Source organism: Rissa tridactyla, chromosome 3 (assembly GCF_028500815.1).
Source record: "Rissa tridactyla isolate bRisTri1 chromosome 3, bRisTri1.patW.cur.20221130, whole genome shotgun sequence".
Classification (NCBI taxonomy): Eukaryota; Metazoa; Chordata; class Aves; order Charadriiformes; family Laridae; genus Rissa; species Rissa tridactyla.
Genome location: NC_071468.1, coordinates 40,225,023 through 40,249,175, shown reverse-complemented (window position 1 = coordinate 40,249,175; position 24,153 = coordinate 40,225,023). Strand labels below are relative to the sequence as shown.

General features: G+C 39.8%; 1 protein-coding gene across 7 annotated transcripts in view; it reads right to left on the bottom strand.

The window, feature by feature from the left end:
* The window catches only part of SMYD3 (SET and MYND domain containing 3), a 416,877-nt gene that overhangs the window by 4,247 nt on the left and 388,477 nt on the right, over nucleotides 1-24,153 (bottom strand). For 5 of the 7 annotated variants that reach the window (XM_054194390.1, XM_054194393.1, XM_054194396.1 and 2 more), the window contains one exon: nucleotides 3,180-3,288. The exons of 1 other annotated variant lie outside the window; for it this stretch is intronic. In XM_054194390.1, the coding sequence (XP_054050365.1) occupies nucleotides 3,180-3,288 (109 nt within the window). Of the gene's footprint in view, nucleotides 1-1,206; nucleotides 1,297-3,179; nucleotides 3,289-24,153 lie in introns of all 7 variants that reach the window. One more of the 7 variants, XM_054194391.1, reaches the window with a different exon arrangement.

Below are 24,153 nucleotides of genomic sequence, written 5' to 3'. Positions count from 1 at the left end.
GATGCAGACCCATCCTGGGCTCTTGCAGGAGTGCTGCTTCCCAGTCGAGAAGCTTGTCTCTTCACAAGACAGCTTGTTGCAACTTTTATTATTGCTGCTTTTTACAGTCATTCCAGGTTCTTTAAATTAGGTTTATCAGAATGGGCTCCAGCTCTGGTCTTTTGCTGACAAAGGTTTTCCTGATCTGTAATTCCATTTGTCGTCCCACCATTACATCTTTCATATATATGTATATAAATTTAAAAATACTATGTTGGTAACCAAGGGCTACCTTCAGGTTTTATTTCTGCAGTGGCTCTCTGTAACGCCTCTATTTCCAAAACCTGGCAAATTAGATTCTGCAGGGCCTGATATACTTTTAGGGGGTGATTTATTTTAATGGGTAACATAAAGCCCTCCACATTATTTAAGCCTTCTTTGGGGGTGCAGGGCAAAGAGCTAAACCCAAAGGGCACTAAGAGAAAGGTGGCTATGATAGTGATTCATTTTCAGGGGGCACCGAGAGCAGCAGTAAGGGCTGGGCTGCAGAGCTGTGTATGAAGATCTACTGGTCTTAACAGACTGCGCATCTGATGCAGAGAGGCTGTCAATCCCCAGCAGCTCTGCGGCTGTGCCTGATTAAACAGAATTTATATGAGTGAGGTGAATTTCACTCAGATCTCAATTCCTCTGCACCTTCCACATCCTTCTCCTTAATGCCGCACTGAAATTAGTCTGACGAGGGCTCCAACAGGGTGCTATTCAGTGTCAGGGCGTATTAAGAAGACTAATGAAGCAGAGAAGGTAATCGAGTTTCTGCTCTGAGCATGTGGCATGCTCTGTTGACACATCTAATCACAAAAGGCCAAACTGTGTTCCTGTATAACTCTAGGACATTATCTGAGTTATATTAGGAATCACATCCTTTACTCACAACAAACTGGGAATTATATCTCGCTCTAATTTGTTCTGGTGTAGACAGCAATGAATGAAATCCGTTTCAGATCTTATCCAAAGAAGTGTTGTGTCCTGTGCTTACAAGTTGCATGGAGAAACAGGATGACAAGAAGGTTTTCCTCCGCTCAGCTGTGCTCCCAGAGAGTGGGAGTTCAGTCTCTCCCTGTCTCACACATGTGGGTGAAAAGGGAGAGGCTGAACAAGGAATAGGCGAAAGCACAACAGGATTCATTTGTAAATGGTTCTCCATTTCAGCTGTAAAACACTTACTGTGTCCTTGTGCACCACTCATGGCTTGGAGACCACAGTCAGAGATTCACTGAGGTATGGCATAGAACGGTAAGCAGCACCTTGTTCTCCCTTTTCAGGGAAAGAGGAGATCACAGCTTGAAAAAAGGTTTCTGTGTTAGGCATTGCCCAGCATTCAAAGGATAATACAGTAGCAATCTGGTTTGCAATGGGCAACTTCACTAAAAACATAAAAAAACCCCATCACAGCCTCCACCTTCACTGATGAGTAGCATTCAGATGTCTCTAGGGGAATTCACTCCAGTTTAATTTAATGCAGTATCATATTAGAAATGCAATTAAAAGAATGCCTGTTGATATATTGCATCAGTATCAATGAAAATGTAAGCTCCTCTGACTGGGGTCTCACTCCACTTGCTGAAAAGGAAAGTCTGAATGTTTGGAAACTATAAATATTATGGGAGAGACAGCAGAACAGATTACCTGGCACATGACAGATATATGACTTACTTCTGAATACTGCATGGAAAATAGAATGGATTACTTTTCCATCTGCTTTTTTAATGATCAGAATTGGCCGTAATTTAAGTTAAATATATCAAGTGAAGATTTAAGTTACCAAGACTTAGTAAGACTGTCATCGTATTAAATACTAATTTATTATTTCAACCTGTGGAAATTACCAGTTATTCAGCTTGCATAATTAATCAGATGTTAAAACCAAATAGATATGGGGGTTGAAAAAAGTAAGTACAAAATACTAAGTCATCTAGAGAGTCATGACTGATCTTAACTTTATAGGGGATCCAGGCAGGGCTAAAAACCGCTTCTCCCCCACCCCCAGTGCAGACACCCATCCCCTTCTATCCTGAGCAGCTGCCCTAACTCTTTGCCACAAGACTAGCCCTCCATACAGCACGGACGTTAAGCAAAGGGGACGTACAGCCAACTTCTGCACTTCTTTCCAACACGGGGGCCAGCGCTGGGGCCCGCCCCTGCCCAGCAGCAATAGGCAAGTAGCTGGCCAGGTGGCTTTCTGCAGCGCCCAGCAAAGGCAACGAGGAGGTTGTGTCAGGCACTGGAGGTGGGCCGAGAGACGAGAGGGGGGACCGCACGGAGCACGTACTGTTTGCAGGCCAAGCTGATGTCAGGACAATCAATAATACAAGGGAATAAGCGTAAGACCTCTTTGAGGGGAACTGGAGGCAGCACATCTTCCAGGGAGGGAAAAACACCTCAGCAGTGATTGTGGGCTTGAGATGGGAAGTGAGTAAGAGCTTACGTCCTGAGGGCATGTTGCATGTGGAAGGGGATTCTTCAGTGTATTTAAGATGATACTAACAGCAATATAGCATCAGGACAAATAAGAGCCCCAGGGTAAGAGGAAATTAATATAAAAGTCAGCTCAGGTACAAGAGGGATGGTTTAACGCTGAAATGTAACTAGCAAAACACCAGCTGCAAAACCAGATCAAAGAAGAGAAAGATGATGAATGATATAGAAATAGGAGGGATCAAGAAGCATGCCTGTTGATTTGAGTGTGGCACACAATAAAATACAAGCATTAAAGGCAAAGTTCTCCAACCTAAAATCACAGATCCCTGCTAGGGAATAAGGAGGGTAGAAACTGCATCTCTGCGCTTGTTCTTGTCCTTTCAGTGCTCCCAGATTCACTTCGCTACCGTGAGGAGTGTATGAGGCACTGAGATATTTTTATCTCTTCGGATCTAATAGTTATTTTTCATCCAGGCAGCTCTGAGCTATCGAACTGTAATTAGCAGTGACTGATACTGGAGGAAATCAGTGCCTGAAACGCTGAGTGACAGTGACCCATCACCACTCTCAGCTGCAGCCTGGGGAAACACCGCTCATGGAAAAAGCGGTGAAGAGCATCCAAAGGTGTGAGGTACAGTCAGAGCAGAAGCGGGGAACACATGGCAGTTTCGGGGGAAGTGAGGGAGGGGCACAGAGAAGAAACAGTTCACAATACTGACCTCTTTCAAGGTCTCCAGTGCTTGAGGAAACATATCATGACTATACTGCAGTTTGCCCACTCGCATCAGCTGGACAGCCCTCAGCGGATGGAAACCGGGATAATACAGTCTGCAGAGAAAAAGGAGGAAAATGTGTCACTGTCAGCTCTCACCTTCACAGTCACTGCCTCTGCGGAGAGCTATTAGGGTGGGACTGCAAAGTCACTGTGAATGTTAATAAGGTACTCAGAGAAAATTAGCTGCACTACTGAGAAGCATGAAATACAGAGGGGAATTAGCAAATTACTACTCTCCATCTCAGAGGAATGCCTTTAACATTATCCTGTTAGAAAGTGACGGGAGTGGGATTATTTAATTCGCTACTGTTGGATAATACAATAGCATTTACTGTACTTAGTGTTGCAAACAGAGGTCGTTCACAATCCCAGGTCTCTGGAGAGTTATAATTTTAGGAGGAAGCTTCAGCAGGGAACCCAGTCCTGGATCCTCCAAGATGAAGGAAAGGGACTGCAGGGAAAGCAGGTATGTAGCATTGAGGCCACCATTTCTGAGGGTTTGTTTGCTGCTCCCTGTTGGAGAAAGAACTGGTGCTGCACGTTCAAATAAACATCTCAGACTTTGCTCGTGCATCTGCTAGTGTGAGGATACGCTCCCATTCTTACTCAATTAATTTCACAGAAGCAGAAGTTTTCCATCAATCTCACTGGAGTTAATAAAAAAACAGAACTAGCCTCTCTTTTTTTTATAGGAAGTAGATGGAGAGCAATGTCATCATTAATTCCTCTCAAGATGTTCTTGGAATGTCCACGCTTTCATGGCGGCCAGTCCGCATTTCCAAACCCTGCCAGCCCTTGGCTCACAACACCTGGATTCCACCCCAGCCCTGTGACCTGGATGTGGACAGCATGGCATCTCAGAAGAGCAAACTGGGGGCTGCAGAAAGCCGTGGACGCGCCTTGCCTGGAACTGGCCAGCAGGGAACATGAGGTGAAGGGATACACCTGGAAATTAAGTCACCTGCAAAAGATCTTAGATCTTTTTTGACCAACTACACAAATGAAAGAATAAAAGCCTCAAGCATGACTCACCAAAGACAAACGTCCTGTCTGATCAAACAGCATTTTATTTCCTCAAGTACACCAGTGGTGTGCTTGAGGAGTGTCTAAAAAAATACAAAATTTGTCACAACTGCAGGAAGAAAAGCCAATAAGCTTCCCAAAATCTACTCTTTGAAGAATTTTTTTTTGTGTTTACGCCAAACCTGTGATCATTGGTTTTCACGGAAATTGATAATGAATGATACCACTGCAGTCAGAAAGACACTTAAATCTGCACGAGTATTATTAAATGCACGCTAAGACACCAAGCGATGTAAATTTGTGCAATGTAGAGGAATCTTCTGATAAGTCTGCATGCAAATGCATGAGTTATCTTTCTCCATCATTTTTCACTAATGAAACTGCAAACACGATTAAATACGACTAATTGTTTAAATGGTAGTGTATCTGACTGTCCTTACAAATCTCAAATGAAGATGTGTAAACATAATGGAAAAATGTTTTCACACCCAAACCCCCCTTTTCTGCTGCTCGTGTGCAGTTTCAGTGAAGACATACAAAAACACACGGGAAGCATGCCTGGTAGGATCTCAGAAGCAACAGCTCTTAATCTGCCAAAGCCTCTCATGAAGCAGCAGAAATCAACTCCTCAATGAGAATAATCCCTCCTGAATTGCCACAAGCACCCGCTGGTCAGACCTCTTGTGGGCTGCTGTTCGAAAAGGCTGGAAAACCAACAGACAAGAGAGAAGAAAAATAATCGCACTCATCTCAGTCCAAACTGACCACTCAGGATCCCTGACCACTTCAAGGATCCGGTTAAACAAACACTGGGAAATTATCAGTAAGTCTATTTTTAGATTTTGTTCCTGGTTATCACATCAATTAACACGGTGCTATCTGCTACTAGTTAAATAGGGAGAAAATGCAACAAAGTCAGAGATTTTGGTGTGAATTTGTGAAGAGTAGTAGAAATCGCAGCACTAACATGGCACAAATGGGAGTAGTGAGCATATGCACAACTCGTAAAAATTGCAAAAAAATGATGCCTGTATGATTGCGTACTTCTGCCCTCATCTATGACTGCTGCAAAGGAAGGAGTAAAAAGGTCGTTCCCTCTCCTCTGGGCCACTGAAATGCCAGGATGCCTGGGGCAAGGATTACGGCCACAGAAAAGGAGTCAGGGAGGCAAAGACTTTTGCATAAGATGATAACTTATCTTTGCAGTCCCCACTAGACTGCCTCTGCTGTATCCTGACAGCTCTGATTCTTTCACGGCTCCTTCATGGCCTCTTCACATCTCCTTCGTTCCACACCTTTACCTTTCATCCTTTCCACCATCTTTTTAATGTCTCTTCTTTTCCTCTCCCTCCTGAATAACCACCTCCACGCAAAATACCAACACAAACAGGGAACTTGGGTCCTGCCTCGCCTGCAGCCACCGCAGGGATGGCAGCTCACATGGACAAACCCAGGCTGTGCTTTAGTTCAGCAACGTGGCGCCAGCTAAACTTCACGTGGGTCCGTCAGAATTCAGAATATGCCCCTCCATGCTAACAGCTTGCTTTCTATAGATGATACATTCACCTGTAAAGTTTTAGGATTGTGGTATATGCAATACCAGAGAAAACAGGCAGCAATTTAGCAATATGTCAGGTACTCGGGCCAGACTACCAGCCATAAACTAAAGCATGTGAAAATTTAAGAAGAGGACACGGAGTAAGTGTGAAACAAAGAGCCCTGTGCTCATAAATATTTACAAAGCTGTTTTACTGAGCTGATTTTTGGTGTGATCTTATGCATGTGCATAATTACATTCTGAAAGCCTTAAAATTGATATTTGAAACAACTATTTTTTATCATTATATTTGAATAAATCTATTAAACTATTGGAACACCTTTTGTGGAAGCACATCCATTGAGGAGTTCACTAGAGAAATCCAGGCAGCTTGCAGCTCTTTTGGGATATGTGTAAGTGGGAAAAATGCTGCTGGCTTCTTCCAGGCATCCCTAGGATTCAGTATTACGAAAAACTGGCAGGGCAGAAAGAACTAAGAAGCAGTTTCAGGTACTTGTCAGCCAATTTATTATCCCCATATATTGCTCTGAACAAACTAAAGTGGATAAATTTAAGAATACGGAAGACATTTACCAGCCAAGGAATTGATACCTAAAGACTATCAACAAGAGACTGAGACAACTATAAGAGAAATACATGCTGTAAAACACGTTACAGCTTGGGAAGAGTAGGATTTCAATCTGAAAAGGATTTTATGAGATTTACCGAGGCCTGAGGGATAGGAAGAGGAACAGTAACATACTGAAGGCTGAAATAAAGATAGTTCTGTGGAGTGATGTTTCCTGGCCCTTGGCACCGGTCAATGCCCAGTAGTCTACTTGTAAAGAGAGATTAAACAGAATACAACAACTAACAAGTAAGGCCGCGCTGTAAACAAGAGAACTGGAGGAGGCTGAGAATTGTCTGTACATTTTGTATCACATCCTCTGCTTATATAAGACAGCACAGTTTTGTCCTGATCTATGACCAACAGCATCTCTGCTGGCCCATCTCTCCAGGCCACCCTCCCTCCTATCGACTGTTCCCCCCAGTTTGGTGTCATCTGCAAACCACACAGCAGTGCCTTCTGTTGCCTCCTCCAGGTCGCTGATAAAGATGTTGAACAGGATGAGTCTCAGGACAGACCCCTGTGGAAGCCCACCGTTACTGTCATCCAAACAGGGTACAGCCAACAGCCATGACCCGTACTCTGTAAAGCAATACCTGCTTCTAATACACCATGAGATTGATAGCTCCTATTTGGAATTCAGTCACGAGGTTTGCCTTGATTAACCCTCAGAGCAGTCACTGATCATATCTTCATATACATATGAAGAAAAATATTTTTCTTCATTCTATATATTAGCTCTGAATCTCTCCAAGCAATCCCTTGTGTTCTCACATGAAGGACAATGTAAAAAAGACAACCCTTGACAAATTTTAGCCAGTGCCTTCTATTTCTTAATACTGTACTTCCATTAATTCCGCTCAACTTATCTCCCATTACTGGGTAAATAATCAGAGCTTTTATGTTCTCCTGTGAGTTAAAGCCTACTATTAAAAAAAAGAGACTATACAAAATCACCTCTTCTGATGCCTCATATTTTAAAATAAAGAGGTGCCTACCATTCCCTGTAAATCAGTCTGTGGGGTTAACATTTACACTGTTGTCTTCAGCATGATGTAATTAGAAGCAGGCAGGATTTACAAAACCTGAAACAAGGGTTTAAAGTGGAAATATTACAAGGCTCTTTAATATGGTGACATATAAAAAGTGATGCTATGCATTAAATTGGTTTGCGGTACCTTTTAGTGCAAGTAAATATGACAGCATAAAAGACATAAAGCAGCTTTAGGAGCCCCAGCAACAGAGAAGGAATTAAGAAGAGGGTCCCAGGCTTCAAGAAAGGTGGTGAGCAGAATGCAAAGGGGGCAGCATCAGCCTCATGACAAAACGCACGAGCTACAGCTGGTGGAAATGTTTACCTCCAATATAGCACCCAGTAAGTTCAACCTCCTCTTCTTTCTCTGACACATTCTTGATTTCTGAACTGCTCGGTATTTGAGTACATTCATTAAGGCTGTTCACTGAACTGCAGCCTAGGAATTAGTTTTATGTTGTCCAGTTATTTGTTTTTTTCATTATTCAGTGATGTGAGATGGTTGTCTAATTCACATGATATTATTTCTGTTCCTTGGCTGGGATGATCAATGGGTTCTAAATATGGGAATTATGAGAAACATTTTTAGGACAAATTTAAGGATAAATTAATATTTGCGCTAAAAAGTACGAAACATTTGATATCTATCAACATTTCCAGGGAGGAAGAAGTTATTTTATGGATAGTCAAAAAAATCATATGCCTCAGGAGCATAAGACAGGTAAACTAACTGTGCTCATTTAGGACTTCACAGATCTTAATGCCAACGGTGCTGCAGCTGTTCAGTCTGATCTCCTACACAGAATTTCACCTAGCAATTCCTGCTCCAAACCCAGCAATTTGAGGCTGAAATAGTGCTTAACAAGCAATGCTCTGTTTATAGAAAATAATCTTAAGCAGCTTTATACATAATTTGCTCAATATTAGTATTTTTTAATAAGCACAAGCCCCGTGCAAGAGTTTTGTGTCTGGAATGGAACAAGGTTACAGGCTGGAGGAAATGGGAACGTGTTATCGATACTGGACTAAGTGACTGTTTTGAATGCTAGGTATTAGAAGTCTAGTTGGGACTGTAAAATTTCTAAGGGCAATATATGTATATTAACCTGTGTGTAGTCTTTAGAGGTCCCTGTGAAAGCTTTCCAAAAGAATACTACTCTGGCTCTCATGTTAATAATATGCTTTTTCTTGGAATAATAATGGTGTTAACCCGTTAGTCTTTCCGGCTTCTCTCTCTCTTTCTCCCTCTCTTTCTTTTCTTCTCTTAACAACTTCTTATTTATTATCAATGACAAGATAACTTTAAATCAGGTCAGTATCTTACAACTCCCCTTATACCTTCTGCAGCAGCCATGTCATTTTTGGAGTAGCAGACTAATTCCTTTACTTGTGGAAGACTTGATACACTCCAGCTGCCCTGAAATGTTTATTGTCCATTTTATCTTCCCATCGCAGTGTCTCATGGAGATGATCAAAGCAGCACTGAACAGTCTAATGCTGGCATCACTCTTTTCTATTTTTTCCCAGATTTCACCTCTCTCATGTGGATTTTGGGATCAGCTCCTCAGCACTAGCAGGGAGGTCTTCCTGGAGGAAACCGCTATTGCGCATCCCTAAAGCATTACAAAAAAGCTTTGCCAGTGATAGGAAGACATTATTATTGGTAGAAGCTTTATGCTGGAAATTATCTTACAAACTAAAGCTGGGAAAGTTACTTTCTATTACTATTACATAAGACTATTAATTACCCCTAAGAGACTTACTCGTCTTCTGGTTTAATCAAAGAACAGCAGAAAGTCGGCATAATTTTCTGAGCGAGATGGGGTCTGATAAAGCTAACACCTCTAATCAGAGTTCACTTGGAAGTCTCCATACTCTAATAATGCACCCTGGCTGTACATCTTTTGCAGTTTAATTTACACGTGCTCTCTATCTGTATTATCGCTGTATTGGCAAAACTCTTGGTATCCCCAATATTGAAGTTTTCACCAATGACCACGGCTTGTGCATGAGCCGCCTCATACTAAGCACTAAAAAGCATGGCATGACAGCCTTTGTTCTGCACAGATAAGACACGGAGGCCCAGGCAAATGAAGTGGTTTGCCCAGTGTTACAAGAGAAAACCTCAGGGAAAAGCCAAGAGTTGAATCTAAATCTCATTGTGACTTTAGGATGTTTTTTGGTTCATGCAGAGCACAGTTCTTGTGTCTATTCTGTCTTGTCTGTCTGTCTGGTTCTGCCAATCCAAATGGAAGTAAATGCAGTTTTGTAGGCTTAACAGGCTTGCTGTATTTTGCAAAAGAAATGCAGCGACAGTAACCTTAGTTTAGAAATTTTTGTGTCAGACTGCCAATTTATTTTTTTGTTTATTTTTTTATTCTGTCCTCACTCAAGAAACGTCCTGTTATTTCAGTGAAACAACTGCCTTTGGAAACAGTTCAGGATTTAGATCTGTGAAATTACGGCTCAAAATATTTTTTCATCACATCTGCATCTCATACTGTTCCATTACTATCTGTTTCAGTAATTTAACTCATGTGATCAAATAAGCAATCACACTTCTTAATTGATTGAATTCTCAATAAATGTTTGCTATCCATCTCAGAAATCATTTCTCTCTGGCTGCTGATCACTCTGTTATATTCCTTATGGTGATAATTTATTCACATTAAAGTGGATATTGTTACAGATGTTGGCTCTGCCAAGATTTGAATGATAACTTTAATAAAATGACCAAGTGGTATAAACTGCAATTTTCATCTTGGCTCTCGATCTCTCTCACTCATCCACTTAAAATGCTCTCACTGTTTGTTTGAACTGTCCGCTTCAAATTTTCTGTCTTCTTCTGGTGTTAAGAGATGTTATGGAAAGAAAGAGTACTCAATCTGGAATGGAAGTAGGAAAAGATATTATATAGATTGCCCCTGTGTCCTGGCTGATCTTCAAAACATCTTGTAGCTCTCAGCTTTTTTGTCATGAGTTCACCATCTTTACAGCTAAAGATGGTAGCATAGACTGTCACTGCAGATAGGAACATACCATCTCAGTCCTTGCATAACCAGAAGAGCAAGAGATTAAGGTCAACAGTTGAGTTCAAAGGATTTATAAAAAGATTTTAAAAGCCACATAGAGTACGTTGGAAAAGTGCCAGAAAACACAATGTAGGAAAGACAGTAAAGGAAGAATGGGAAAGCTAGTGAAAGAGAACATGCATGGGAAGAGAAGTAAAGCATGGAATGAAAATGTACACTAGAGAGACTGTAATTTGTGACAAAGACCATGGTGCCACCTTCGCCTCCAGCAGTGTACTTATGACTATCTGTTGATGTTAAGAAAAACAGCCCACCCTCAGTATCTGGTACAGCTGAGAATACGACTTCAAAACTGGCTGCAGATACAAGCAATGCAAGTTTTCTTAGAGCAGGTCATGAATCTCCAGGTTTGCATGACCTCTCTTCTTCAGCCACAGAACTTTCCTCTATGATTTGAGTCTCCCCAGTATGAGCCACACGCATCTAATTGCTACTAGTGTCAGCGAACTTCAGAGAGGTCATGCGAGTGTGTGTGCACGTGTGCAAGCACAAACTGCACAAGGAAGGACGCAGCTGGTAGTACTGACATCGTCAGTGCAAAATGTCTTCTCTCCACTCTCCAGTATCTCAGGTCCCCTCAGAAGTCCGTTGTAATACAAAAGACTGATAACATGTGAGTTACATCACTTGTTTAAGCAATAGTATCAACTTGTTTCCTTTTCTATCATATCTCCAGATAATTCTCCAGAGAAACTGTCAGGTGCAGCACAATGACACTCTCTCTTTAGACAGATGATTACAAATACCAATTTCAGATAGGATGGCTGAAACCTGGAGAGACATAGTCATTTTTCTCATGACAACTGTGGGTCAGGAAAGAATCAAAGCAGTGTGTTCTTTGGCTGGATTTCTGTTACCTTCCACTTCTGTGGACTAGGGAGTTATCGTTATTTGTACTATTTTTCTTGTACACATAGATCGGTATTTTAGTGGGCATTTATATATATACAACAATGGGTTCTGAAGTAACCTGTATAATTTGGGAAATAGATCTTGGAGTTATCAGGCATAGTTCTGTGAAAACATTGTGAACATTATGGTCAAAAAAAGCAAATCAAGTATTAGGATATTTTTAAGAAAAGCAGAGATGTGCTGTAAAAACCCACCACCCCCCCACACCTTAGGTATTGTGCGTGATTCTGATTCTGTCTTCTCAGAAGAGTTCAGTAGAAAGGTATAGACGAGGTGATGAGGACAGAGGCAGTGCAATGAAGGAGTAAATAAATAGACCAGGACAGGCCTGCAAAAGAAATGATTGTGGAAGGACTTGTTGATGGATCTACAAAATCACACGTAGCGTGGAAAAGGTAAACGAGGAATGATCACTCTCTCTCATAATACCCAGAAGATATCAGACGAAACCAACAACCGGCAGGTTCCGAGCAAATAATAAGGTGTTCTGTCTCACTCAGACACTAGTTGAACCATCAGCCGAGTGTGTCAAGATTCAGTTGATTTTTGACCAAAAAGCAAATGGATAACCAAATACAGGTTCATATTGTCTTCTGGCATGACTACCTCATTTGACACGTTACAATCACTCCGTGATCACCAGATCTTCTTCCCTGTCTGCTGTTTCCAAACCATAAGCTTCCAGTTCAGAAGAGGTGGAAGACTGTGGAAAGACTCATAGGAATCTCCCTCTTTTTTTGCTTCTTTCTTACCTAGTTTCTTATCCATCTCATCATTTTTGTGCAAATGACCAACCAGAATAACTGTAACTCTGTAATACTCCATTACATTCTTCACTGAAGCTTAGCTCTGTGTTTATTTTCCTTCATTTAGATTATATCATCTTATCAAAAACGCAGTCTTGCAGGATCTATTTTTGGCAAATCTACACTGTTTTTTTACAGGATTTTCCTTTCCTTTCACTTTTTTCTCCCTTCATAATTTGCCCTAAATCTTTGAGGTGCTGGCCCTCTAGTTCCCCCTTCTAAAGTACTTTGGGTCTTATTCTTCAATTGTTTAGTGTCACCTCTGATGTGAGGGTGCTCTTTGAGCATGACTTTTACTTTTTTCTTGCTTTTTGGATACTTACTGTCCATAATAATAGCAACAATAACTGAATTGGCATTTACAAAATTTAGTGAGATTCTTATGCAGAAGTTGTTACCAGCATGTCTGAACAGGAACTCCACTGCCTGATGTCAGTTATCTCATTTAGACATCTAGCCTTACTCTTCATGTATCAGCTTTTCCATCTTTAAGATGAGAATACTGATCTGTTCAGCGGAGCTGATACGAAGGCTAAATTCAATTATGTTTGTAAAGAGCTTTGAGAGTTCAATAGGAAGATTCTGCAGAAGTTCAAAATATTAGCACTAGTTCTGAAGAGAACTACAAATCCTTGGTAAGCTGCACAGTTAAAATGTGACAGCTAAACAAGACCATCTGTCTGAACTGGAGAACACTTAACTTCCATCCAGTCGCTCAGCTGGCTAGAAAATTTCTTACATGACCCAAAAGGCATGTAAATTGCTCCAGAGTTTCCTAGGAAATAAAACAATCTGGAAGAAAGGGGAGGGGGAAAATAGCATTCTTTACAGAAAAAAGGAGACCTGCTATGAACTTTATGAACAGCAATCATGAGCAGTAATCTCTCCCAGGCTCTAAAGTGCTGCCTGAAATGCTGGCTGAATACAAAGGAGAGATTTTTTCTGGTAACACCACTATGCCTCTTCATGGCATAGAAAATGGTGTGCAATACTTCAAAAGACCAAGGCATGCTTGAGCTCTCTGTTTGTAATTGAAAGTAGCACGTTCACTGAGCAGGCATTTTTCAAGCAAGGCCAGGTTGGCTGCACACCTTGATTAATGAGCACATTTTTACCTTGGCAGAACAGGCAGGGGCTAAAAAATTTCTAAGAGGAGATTGCTTGAGGAGGAAATAGATCCATGAAATGAATATTTCAGTTCATATAAAGTAAAGCAATTCTCAAGATTTCATGCTTTACATGGTATCTCATATCAGTAGCTAGTTTAGTCTGTGAGCTCTTCTCTCCAATGGCTAAATCCAACATGTATGTTACAGATAACAGAACATCTCAAGGCACTTTCCACTGATGTAAACCAGTACAATGCCACTGACTTGAATGCTTGATGCATAGACTGCCACAGTTATATCGCCTTTTGCTAGCATGTGGAACACCATGGTTTTAAGAGCTATAAAACAATGTTCATGTCAGCATCACAGAATCAAAACCAAGTTTCCAGAACATTGATCAGAATGCATAGTACTTTGGATTAAAAGATTTTTGTCCAAACAGTACAGTGTTTGGACAGTGTACAGTGTCCAATAGGCATTTTGCATCAAATTTCCTCAGCATGGGGTTTGGATTGCATTTCTAGATTAGGTCATTAGAGGTTCGTGCCTTGACACGACAAGGATATATTTCTATAGGCAATATAAGGGATGAACAACTCATTTAAGCTAAAGTGCAATGCATTCAGGGACCTACTCAATAAATCTGTTGAGCAAATGCAGAAAGAGTTCCCAGACTGAAGATATAGGGCACGATTCACAGGAACCCCGTCCCCAAAGAATTTGCTGTTTTTTCTTCCACTTAGTGGCTACTACATAAAAATACACGATGGGTCTGTTGGAAGGCTAACATTTTCTCCAATCATGGGAACTCCAGCCCTTGTGAGGAGAGACATGGAAGGCAGCTGCCTCTCTGGGCTAGACCACAACTGCAGTGGCTGAACGTGACACTGAAGAATATGGCGATGAGCCCATCAGCAGAAAAAAACCCAAACAAACCAACCCCTGGAAGCTGTGCAGGAAATCCTGTGGAGTTACTTGACAAGGACCTCATCAGGACAGCCCTTACAATGGTACTTGCTCAGGCACCAGTGGAGGCACAGACATTTGGTGTCCAACCTCCTTTCCCTCAAGGCTGCGGGTAGACATCCCATTGGTGCAGCACACTTCTGACAGGAATCCTCTGAAACGATCTGATAAATGTTTACCTTGCACCCCATTCACTGAGGGCAACAGGCCCGTAGGAAGAGCTACAACTGCACTATCATGCCTAAAGCATGTGAATAAATGGCTTGTATCAGCCTAAAATTACGAAACAGTGAGCAACCACATTTCTCAGCCAATTGTGTGGAGGCAATTAACACATTGATTTATGGATGAGTGGAGGAGGGGAAATGAGTAAAAGAAACACATGTGGACTCCATCAAGTACTATTTTTTCTATCAAATGTTGGTTGTGTCCCACTGAGCTAAAGAAAGGCTCTGTAATACTTGGCCCACAGTTCCCACTAGACAATTTCTGTGCAGTAAGACAAAGTTCACAGTTCTAGCTCAGAAATAATCACCAGCACATTGGGAAGAGCTCCAGCAAGCTGTTGTGCAAATGCCTCAGAGCTGCCAGGGTAACTGATCTATGAGTCCTGTGTCCCAGGTTATACCCTTTTATTTGCTAAAACACTTTGGCATGATATTTACTATTGGTTTCCCATTACATGTACCAGCTGTGTCTGAGGCAGAACCTCTGGTCTATCTCACAAGTCATTATTTCAAACAGTAAGAAGAAATTCCCTTTTCTCACTCTTCCCAGATACTTGTCTCATGTTTTCTTCTCTATTTTCCTCTTCTAGTTTTTCTATTTTTCTTTCCTAGTCTGTCTACCCTTACTCTTACATTTTCTTCTTTCACCGTTACCTATCCCACCAAGTTGCTTTTTTCCGCTGTAACCTCATTTTGCCATTGTTTTATTTATCATTTTGTATTTTTTCCACTCCTGGGTCCTGTCTACCTACACATAACCAAAGCAGTATGTCCTTTGGAGGCTGCTTGCTCATTTCGATGGTCTACATGCAAGATACACATCTTTGAAGCAACTGTTAGACCACTAACAGCTGTTTCAAAGTAAACTCCCTATAACACACTGAAAATTACATGTTAAGACGTGCAATGGTGAACTGTGCACGAGCCTGAGGAAACTATCCATTCATCTTTGCAGCCTAAAGGGCTTCTTTCTAACTTGGTACAGGAAGCAGCCATGAAAAGAAATCTGTAAATACTCCCTTGTGGGGCACAGGAAAACCACGTACTGAGTCTTTGCTATTAAATATGAATCTAAGGCATGAGGCAGGCATCAAAATCTAAAATGGCATTTATTTGCCTCGAGCAAAAACAAAATGTCATGGCTCCATCTGATTTTGCAAAGTAGCACAATGGGATCTCACCATTTGATTGTCAATTTGTGATTTCTCTGAAATATGGCTTAGATATCTCTTGGTTTTCACGGCATCCATTCTGATGATTTTTGTATCACTTCAAGTTTGTATTTCCTGCTGGACCAAAGGTATCTCAATAGAGTGCAGAAAAAAGCCTCTGCTAGGTGACAGGTTCTCTCACAGAAAAATGAAGATCTTTCCTGGAGTCACCTTGCAGATGCACATCATGGCACTGCAAGCTTTTGTAATAAAAAGGACTTCATGCTCTTCCGTGGAGCTGTATCTTCTTTCTTTCTCTGCTCACGGTGGTACATCAAGTAATGTTCTTGGTCCACTTCCTCCCCTCTTTCATAAGACTCTGTCGAAGGACCAGCAACTTTCACACACATGAACGACCAGTTCGTACAAAGGGCTCTGCTAATTGCTTACTGGCTTTCTGCAGAGTTTTTGGGGAAAAAACTATGACATACCTTATCACAGTCCTTGATATTTAGGACAGTTCTTTACATTGTTCCTTATCAGTTGAACAGCTGATGAGAGTTTTACCTTCATACAAGAAGGTATATCGCTCACTTCTAGCCCCTGCTTGGTTGGTGCTACTATTAACTGTCACCCTTAGCCTTGAATCATCAGATCTGCTCTCATCCAGGTCTGCTATTGATAGGTAACAGGGTGGACATGTTGACGGCTGAGCTCCTGCTTTGACTTTTCCGAGCAGCTTCGCCACATGTTCATTTTACCTGTCCCAGGCACATTCTAGATCCCATCCTAAAGCTGAATGACCACTGCTTCGGTGTTTAGGCCATGGTTTTGAGATCTAAGATCCCTCCCCCTCAGAATTTGGGGGTTGGATTACTGTTGCAATTTTTTGGTGTAAGTTTTATTTTAATTTAAAGGATAATAATTACATGACCAAGGAAACCCAAAGTTTTGCATGTGGTTTTTAACAGTGTGCTTCCAGAATAGAGGTAAGAATGAAGCCTACTTCTGAACACAGAGTTATTTAGCTACAAAACAGCAGAAGGCCTGGATAGTTTACCCACGTAAATGATGATTGCTATAAAGTATAAAAAATGGTAACCATGCAAGTAAGTTTTGCAAAATACATATCTTTTTTCATTGCTGGTTTGAGGCATGATATAGTAGATTCTTTAAAACTACAGAGTATTAACTTCTCCATGACATTTGTTTATGAATAGAGATGAGCCAAGAGGGAAATTTTGCTGTGCATGGAAGTACACTGACAGCATGAACACTACTGTGTAGTAAAAGTATTTCCACCACGACGTAAGTAGGTTTAAAATGAATGCGTGCAGATATGCAGATTGCCTTAGCATTTAAAAATATAAGCCCGGACAGATTAAATATAACCATACACAATTTTTTTGGATTCCTATATGATAGAACACAGATCAAGTCATTTCATACAGTATCATACAAAACTATACAACACACGAGACATCATAACATTTTAAGTCGGTTTCATGTGGACAAATGCTTATATCAGAAAACAATCATTGAAAAAAGCTATGTTCCCATCAACAGAGAAGCAAAAAATGGTGAGATTACTGAGTTAGAGTATGGGAATGCCCTGTCTCCACTCCAGAGCACATACAATCACCTCTTCCTCTCTTTTCTTTTGGCAGCCTTGTCGTCTTGCTTTGGGAACAGCCAAGCCTCTTCTGAATCCTCCACCACCAAGTCTCCTTTAGCTTTTAACGAGGCTTGCCCATGCCCAAGGCTCCTTCACTGAACATCTTTCTTCTTCCTTTGCCTGCAAAGGGCTTCTGACAAGATCACTAACCTCCACAGTCATCAGACTTGTTAATTGCATCACAAGCCTCATGCACAGAGTAGGGTATCAAACCTGAGACATAAGCTTGGGACGCTGCACTCAGCTACTTCCACCACATAGTCTCATTGTCAGTGCTTTTGTAGCATGACTGTACAAGCAAAATTTTTATTTTTAAAAGCAGCGAATGACCATTTAGATGAAGAATAGATGACATAAATCAGAGTAGTGAACAAACTGATGGCAATTTAGGCATTTAATACCTGTAGAGCAGTTTACCCAGTGTGTCTTTATCACCCTGTAACCATCCCACAACATTGCTATTGATTACGTCACTGCTTGTGTATTACTGTATCACATTTAATTTTAACAATTTATTTAAAACTCCGTGAACTCCAAGAAATCTCTCTACCTTACAGATAAGGTCAACAACTCAAAATAGATTAAAGACAATTTACACATACATTAAAAGGTGTTTGGTTAAACCTCAGTTCTACACTTGCCAGTGTACATAGGACTATCCCAATGAACCTTGAGTTGACTTGATTAGAAAATATGACTGCAATATGAAACATTTTTCAGATTACAATTTCAAATTTTCAGCGTTTGTAATATGTGGGCAAGCACACTGATTTTCGGGAGGAATTTGGAAACAACTGCTATTCTTAGGAGGACATAATTCTTCTGCATAATACCAGACTTAGACATCCTGTCTAGTTATAGACTTTCAAGGTTAATATGAATTCGTTAATTGAGTGAATTTAAAGTAATCGCTTCAGCCATGTTGTAGATGCTGTCATTGAAAACTAATGCAGAATTATTTCATATTTAGCTTGATTCATTTCCAAAGTAAATTGGGCCATACTGCATGAAACTGAGAAAAACACAGGTAGTTGAAAAGATTAATTAAAGCACTTTAAAATCTATTTGGGTTATTTACCCTTGAGGCAGAAGTATTGGTCAAACAAAAATGGTATGCCTAAAAAACCAAAAAGCCTATGTTTCTTCTGAACATTGGACCAAAATGTATATAAAGATAAAATCTTATGCTGAAGATCATGTAACTATCCTCTCTTCAGAATAATATTTGATGCTTTCTGTATGACTTGCTCTAAGTGGACAGAAGGTAGCTAGAAAATTGGCTAACGTGGAGGAAAAAAGATTTGTCCTTTCAGATACTAGACAAAATGGGGCAAGGTGCAAACTAGATACAAGAATCTATTTTGCATTATTAGGTAAGTAAGCTGGTTTGCTACATTTTAATACAAAATAGATGGTACAATAAATATAAATTATGAAGTAATAATCAGAAATGGCATATTGTGCTTAATGTACTAGCACATACAAAACTACCAACAAACACATAATCAGTTGCTATAGTAATTCTAGTCTCCACCTATGTCTTAAGAATAATTAAAGGCTACGATGAATTTTGTCCTTTACAAAATGTGTGCTTTCCCGTAATCGTGTTTAGTGGATTTTCTGCACAATCCCCATGTGCATACTCCACAGATCACACAGCCTCTAATCAGATCCAAATATCTGATTTGAATTTTTATTGAATGCTGACCTTTACAATATACATTTCATTTGTGTTTGTATCTAATATATATATTGTGATCTCAAATATTCCACTCTGCTTTTCTTTAAACAGAAGGCAGCATGAAAGCAGTTCACTAGGAAAAATGGAAGCAGATCAAAAAGAATAAAAGATTTTTAAAGCAAAATAAAATAGTTAATTATTGCAAGCCTAAAAACTAGGAGCAATTCCCCCATGTGTATGAGGGCCAGTACAGGTCCTGTACATCAATTAGGCCCTCTTAAAGCACATTTTAAAGGCTTAGACAGGATTTATGTGGTGCATAAGCCTGGGGCTGTCTGTCTGCATGTGAATTTCGTCCTCTATGAATATACCTGTCAAGATAGCTGAAATCTGAATATTAAGGAGGTTGTTAGCAAATCAAAATTGAAATCCTCAGACATTGTCACCTCAATTGTATTTGTCACTCTTCCCTTTCTCATAGCAAAACAAAGTGGTTACATGCACAAAGCAAGTGCAAACAACTGCAGCCAGCGTACTAAATTTTCTCATTTAAGCTGCCCTAAAGAAGAAGATGGATGGTACTCTCTGAAGAAAAAGATTGTTTCTCTCTCTTGCTCTCTTTAAAGGAAGAGGGTTTAGTGGTATTCAATAAAATTCATTTCTATGTCAGGAAACACAGGGCAGGACAAATACTGTACTGAGCTCCCAAGATACACAAGCCTTCGATTACCTGTTTTGTTCACATAAATATAAGACTTTAAATGCATGATTAAATTGCATTATATAAGGAGTTGGAATTTAATCCCTGATGAGCAATTATTTAGGATTCATGAATTCTTAATAATTACAGTTTTGTCCATTCCTTTACATTTCTGCATTAGCCATCATTTCTAAGGAAGGAATCATGAAATCTGGAACCTCTACTTGTCCCCAGAATTCAACAGAAAACATTACTTTTTTTATTTGAGACATGAAAAGTTTTGACAAGTATTCACTTGGATCCAGGATGAATTGCGAAATAAAGGAAAATCTACGGGAATAATTTTCTTCATAACTCCTGGAGAAAAACCACAGATACTTCAGGTGGGGAATTTGCTTTGAAAGCGCTACAGATTCAGGCTTTGCATTGTACTGGACTTTCTCCAATCAGATCCTGTCTGATCTATTAACGATACCAGATTTGAGAAAACTTTTTTTTTTTTTTAGTTTCGTTTCTGGGCATTTTTCTCTGTATCTCCTTATGTTTCCTCTCATGCCAAATTGCCAAAATGTCACCATTGTCTCATTTAAATCCCTCTTAGCAAATTACATATTCTGCAGTGCCTGAAGAGAGCAGAATTTGAATCTTTTCCCACCCTAGGAATCCTCTAATCACCCCTGCCACTTGATTTTTTGGGGCAAGATTGTATTCTGTCCATTTATCTTTCAGTCTGTGCTCTGAGATCATTTCATGTCTTTGCACTGTACATTGCACTGCACTTTCTAAGCATTTGAGCACTAATTCCACCTCTATTCAGGAAAGCATTTAAAGTAAGTGCTTAAGCATCTGCTTAGTTGACTTCTGTGGGCCTTATGCACTTCTAAATCCTTTCCACAGCTACCTACAGTTGATTCTAAATAGTTAACAAATAATCAGTTCTGCTACTATACTTGAACGTGACTTTAGAAAACTCTTACATGACAGTAAGAGTAGGATTTATTCCAACAGTATATTCATGCTGTCAGCTCACAGGCATCTAACTTTAGATGGCTGGACGGGAAGCTTAATCTTCCCAGGTTCCCAGTACAGGCAGTGCAGAGACAAGGACTCCCTGAGAAGGAAATTGAGAATACCTAACTCACTCTGCTGAATATCCCCCAGTATTAATAATTCAAGAGCACCTTATGAGCTCAGTTTTCTGTCATGTTGACTCAGACTCCTAACTGTGGGGCAATTTGTGCCACACTTTGATTCTCCAAATTGAAATGGGGATACAGAATGATTGATTTTGCTTGCAATTTGCAGATCTTTGACACATATGGGAAGCTTTAGGACAGTGCATTTCTATAGCAACAGCACACTTCCAAAAAGAGAAGCCACCTAACTGCAAAACTCCTCCTATAAGCATGTCAGATGTGCAAACTTCATCAGTGATCTCATTTAATAAATGCTATGGCAGTAAATGTCTATAGACTAAAAGCAAAATTCTCAATGGGCCACAGTTTCTAATTTCTTTGGAAAACAGACACAATCTACACCATGAAAAATTTAATTGTACTTTAATTACCAGTCAGCTGAATAGCATGAGATATGTATGCCTTCATTTTTTAATAGCTTCTGCCACTTCCAACAAATTGTGGAAAGAAATAATGGATGCCATGAGTGTTCTTTCTCTCTGCTTCTACAAAAATTTAAAAAAAAAAAAAAACAACATGAAATGAAGATTCAAATTCTGGATCAGTCATAATCCAGGAGGAACACTAGCAATAATGAATATGGATACACAAACACAGCTGCAGCATTCACATCAGAGGCAAGGTAACGCAAAAATTTGCCCCTTTGGTCGAGTTCTGCTACATTAAACTGATAAAAAGCTCTTGGCTGGCTGACTCAAGGTTGCTTCTTTGTTTTATAAGGTCAGAGCTTTAGCATTTGAAACATATTTTGTATACTGTAGTATTTACCTCATTTCCTTCTACAGAGATGTTGTAATCATTCAGGAATAGCACAGAATATTACATATATAGAGAAACCCTTATGAATAAAAACATACCAGGATTCTGAAGGATTTCATTAAAGGGGTGTATAGCCAACGAAAAATGTTAGGCTGGCTACAGCGCAGTCTAGCCTGGTTTTTTCATCACACCCCACATACTGTTGCATCTGAACAGCATACAAAATGACAATATGTTGACAAAGTCTCTATAGTGCTTAAATATTCTCATAACTGAAAACAAACTTACATTAAAAAAGGGTTTCTGTTTAGAGTTATGGGGAAACAGGCAAACCAGCATGTCTTTGTTTTGGCCTCACTGTCTTTTGTTCATGCTGACCTCGAGCACAGGAGAGCTTCTTAAGTATAAAAGTATGGCTGAATTATTTAATTGAATACATACTATTGTACTCAGTACATACCGTTGGGGAATTGGCAAGAACAGGAAGTGTGTGATAGGGAGAAATTATTTGTCTATCCACGTTCATAGAAAGAGGATGGAAGGAAACGTCTGTGTGAAGCTTTGTGCTCCTTACCATAATAGATTTGTTCGACCACAGGACACACGCATTAGCTACAAACAAACATTAGTTACAAATGTAAATATCTCTCTGGGACCAAGGAAATTTTATCTTTGGTAAATCTGTATCAGGCACGGTAACGTGGACTGTTTATTATTGTTATTGTTATTATATTTTTATTATTATTACTACTACTATTATTATTACGTTTTCTATTTTTTAAGGGAGGAGTTCAATAGTGAAATAGCCACACAGTGGCTGATATGGATTACCTGGAGAAGCAGTGCTGCTTACTGTGATAAATCCTCACTGCTGCTTTGCTGAGGAGATACATCACGTAAGAAAACATTTGGCCTCTAAAGATACGGTACTGTCAAAACTGAAATATCAAAATGCTCCCACTTTTTTATCACATCAAGAATCAATATTACACTGAAAGTGTAAACGAGGCATAACCGGGTACTATCATTAGCAAATTACAGAGGAGAGTAAAGATCTTGAAAGGAACACCGTATTTTCTCCGTAATCCTAATGCCATATTATCGTATGTCGCATCTTAAATGTCCTGTTGTGACGAACAGTAATAAGGAAAACCAGGAAAAAAGCACATACTTAACTATGGATAAAGCACCTATTAAAGCTTAGTTATCTACCTTGACAATTCAGTAGATAAGGAATATTCACTGGAAGCAAGTAATTTTGAGCTGCATCTTGCATGTTTATATATATTGAAAGCCCTCAAGTTTCTCCTGCAATTAGTATCATGAAGACAGAATACAAAAGAAATCTGCTATCGTATCTTTTTTTTTTTTCTGACAGTTGTGAAATGCAGGCTTTTTAATATCAGAATATTATTTTTTATAAGAAGAACCTGGAAAGCCTTCATGTTTCGGTGACATTTTAAAGTCTGACTAAAGGTTACAGGGCGGTTAATATTAGTCATCACTTTCTTACTATTGTGCTCTTTTATTCCCACAAGTTTCCCATAAACAGCATGAATTTGCATGGGCAATACAGCGTTGAAAGAAGAGATTAGAGCATGGATAGTGAGACATGAAAAGTCAGAAACATTAGCTGGTGTAGCACAAGTGTTTCTTAGAGGATTTGCATTGGAGAATAATATTCTTCCTGAGCGCTTGCTCTATTTCCCCTGTCCAGGATGACTAATCACAAAAGCACTGGTATTAAATCAGTTAGCAGAGCTGAAAACCAGCAAAATGTGTCAAAAGTAGATGAATTTAACCTTGCAGTATTCAAGGAATGGAAACTATACCCTGGGGCACATTAGAGAAGTACATGGATAGTAATTATCTAAAAGGAGATAAGCAACGTGGATTTAGAAAGGCAAGAGCCTCCCTAACTAATCTACTTGACCTTTATCATGAGGCTAAAGACAAGGCTGATAATGGGCTCTGCAAATAAAAGACTGTGTTTGTATTTTCAGGAGGTCATGTAGGCATACACAACAAATAGATGAAAGGGGTGAAAAGAAAATAGCTTTATAAAAAAACTCTGAAAACTCATAAGAAAGCACGTACTGCAAGGGAATGCATTTAACCCTTCATCGTCCACTGAAGCACATGCACACACAATTTCTGTGACCCGGCAGCAGCACTGTGGGAGCATTTGTTACGTCACTCACACGAAAAGTTTACACAGCAATGTAAACTGTAACCAAGGAGTCTAGTTCCATGGGAACCAATGGTCCATATAAATATAAGTAAAGGGGAAAATTATATATATTCTACGGGGATCTCAGTATAGGTCAAAATGTGATTTAGCAGGCTAAGCAGCTATAGTACATGAAATCCATTTCTACACTCAGCTTTTCATTTTTAATTTATTTTTTTCTTTTTGTCAAGAC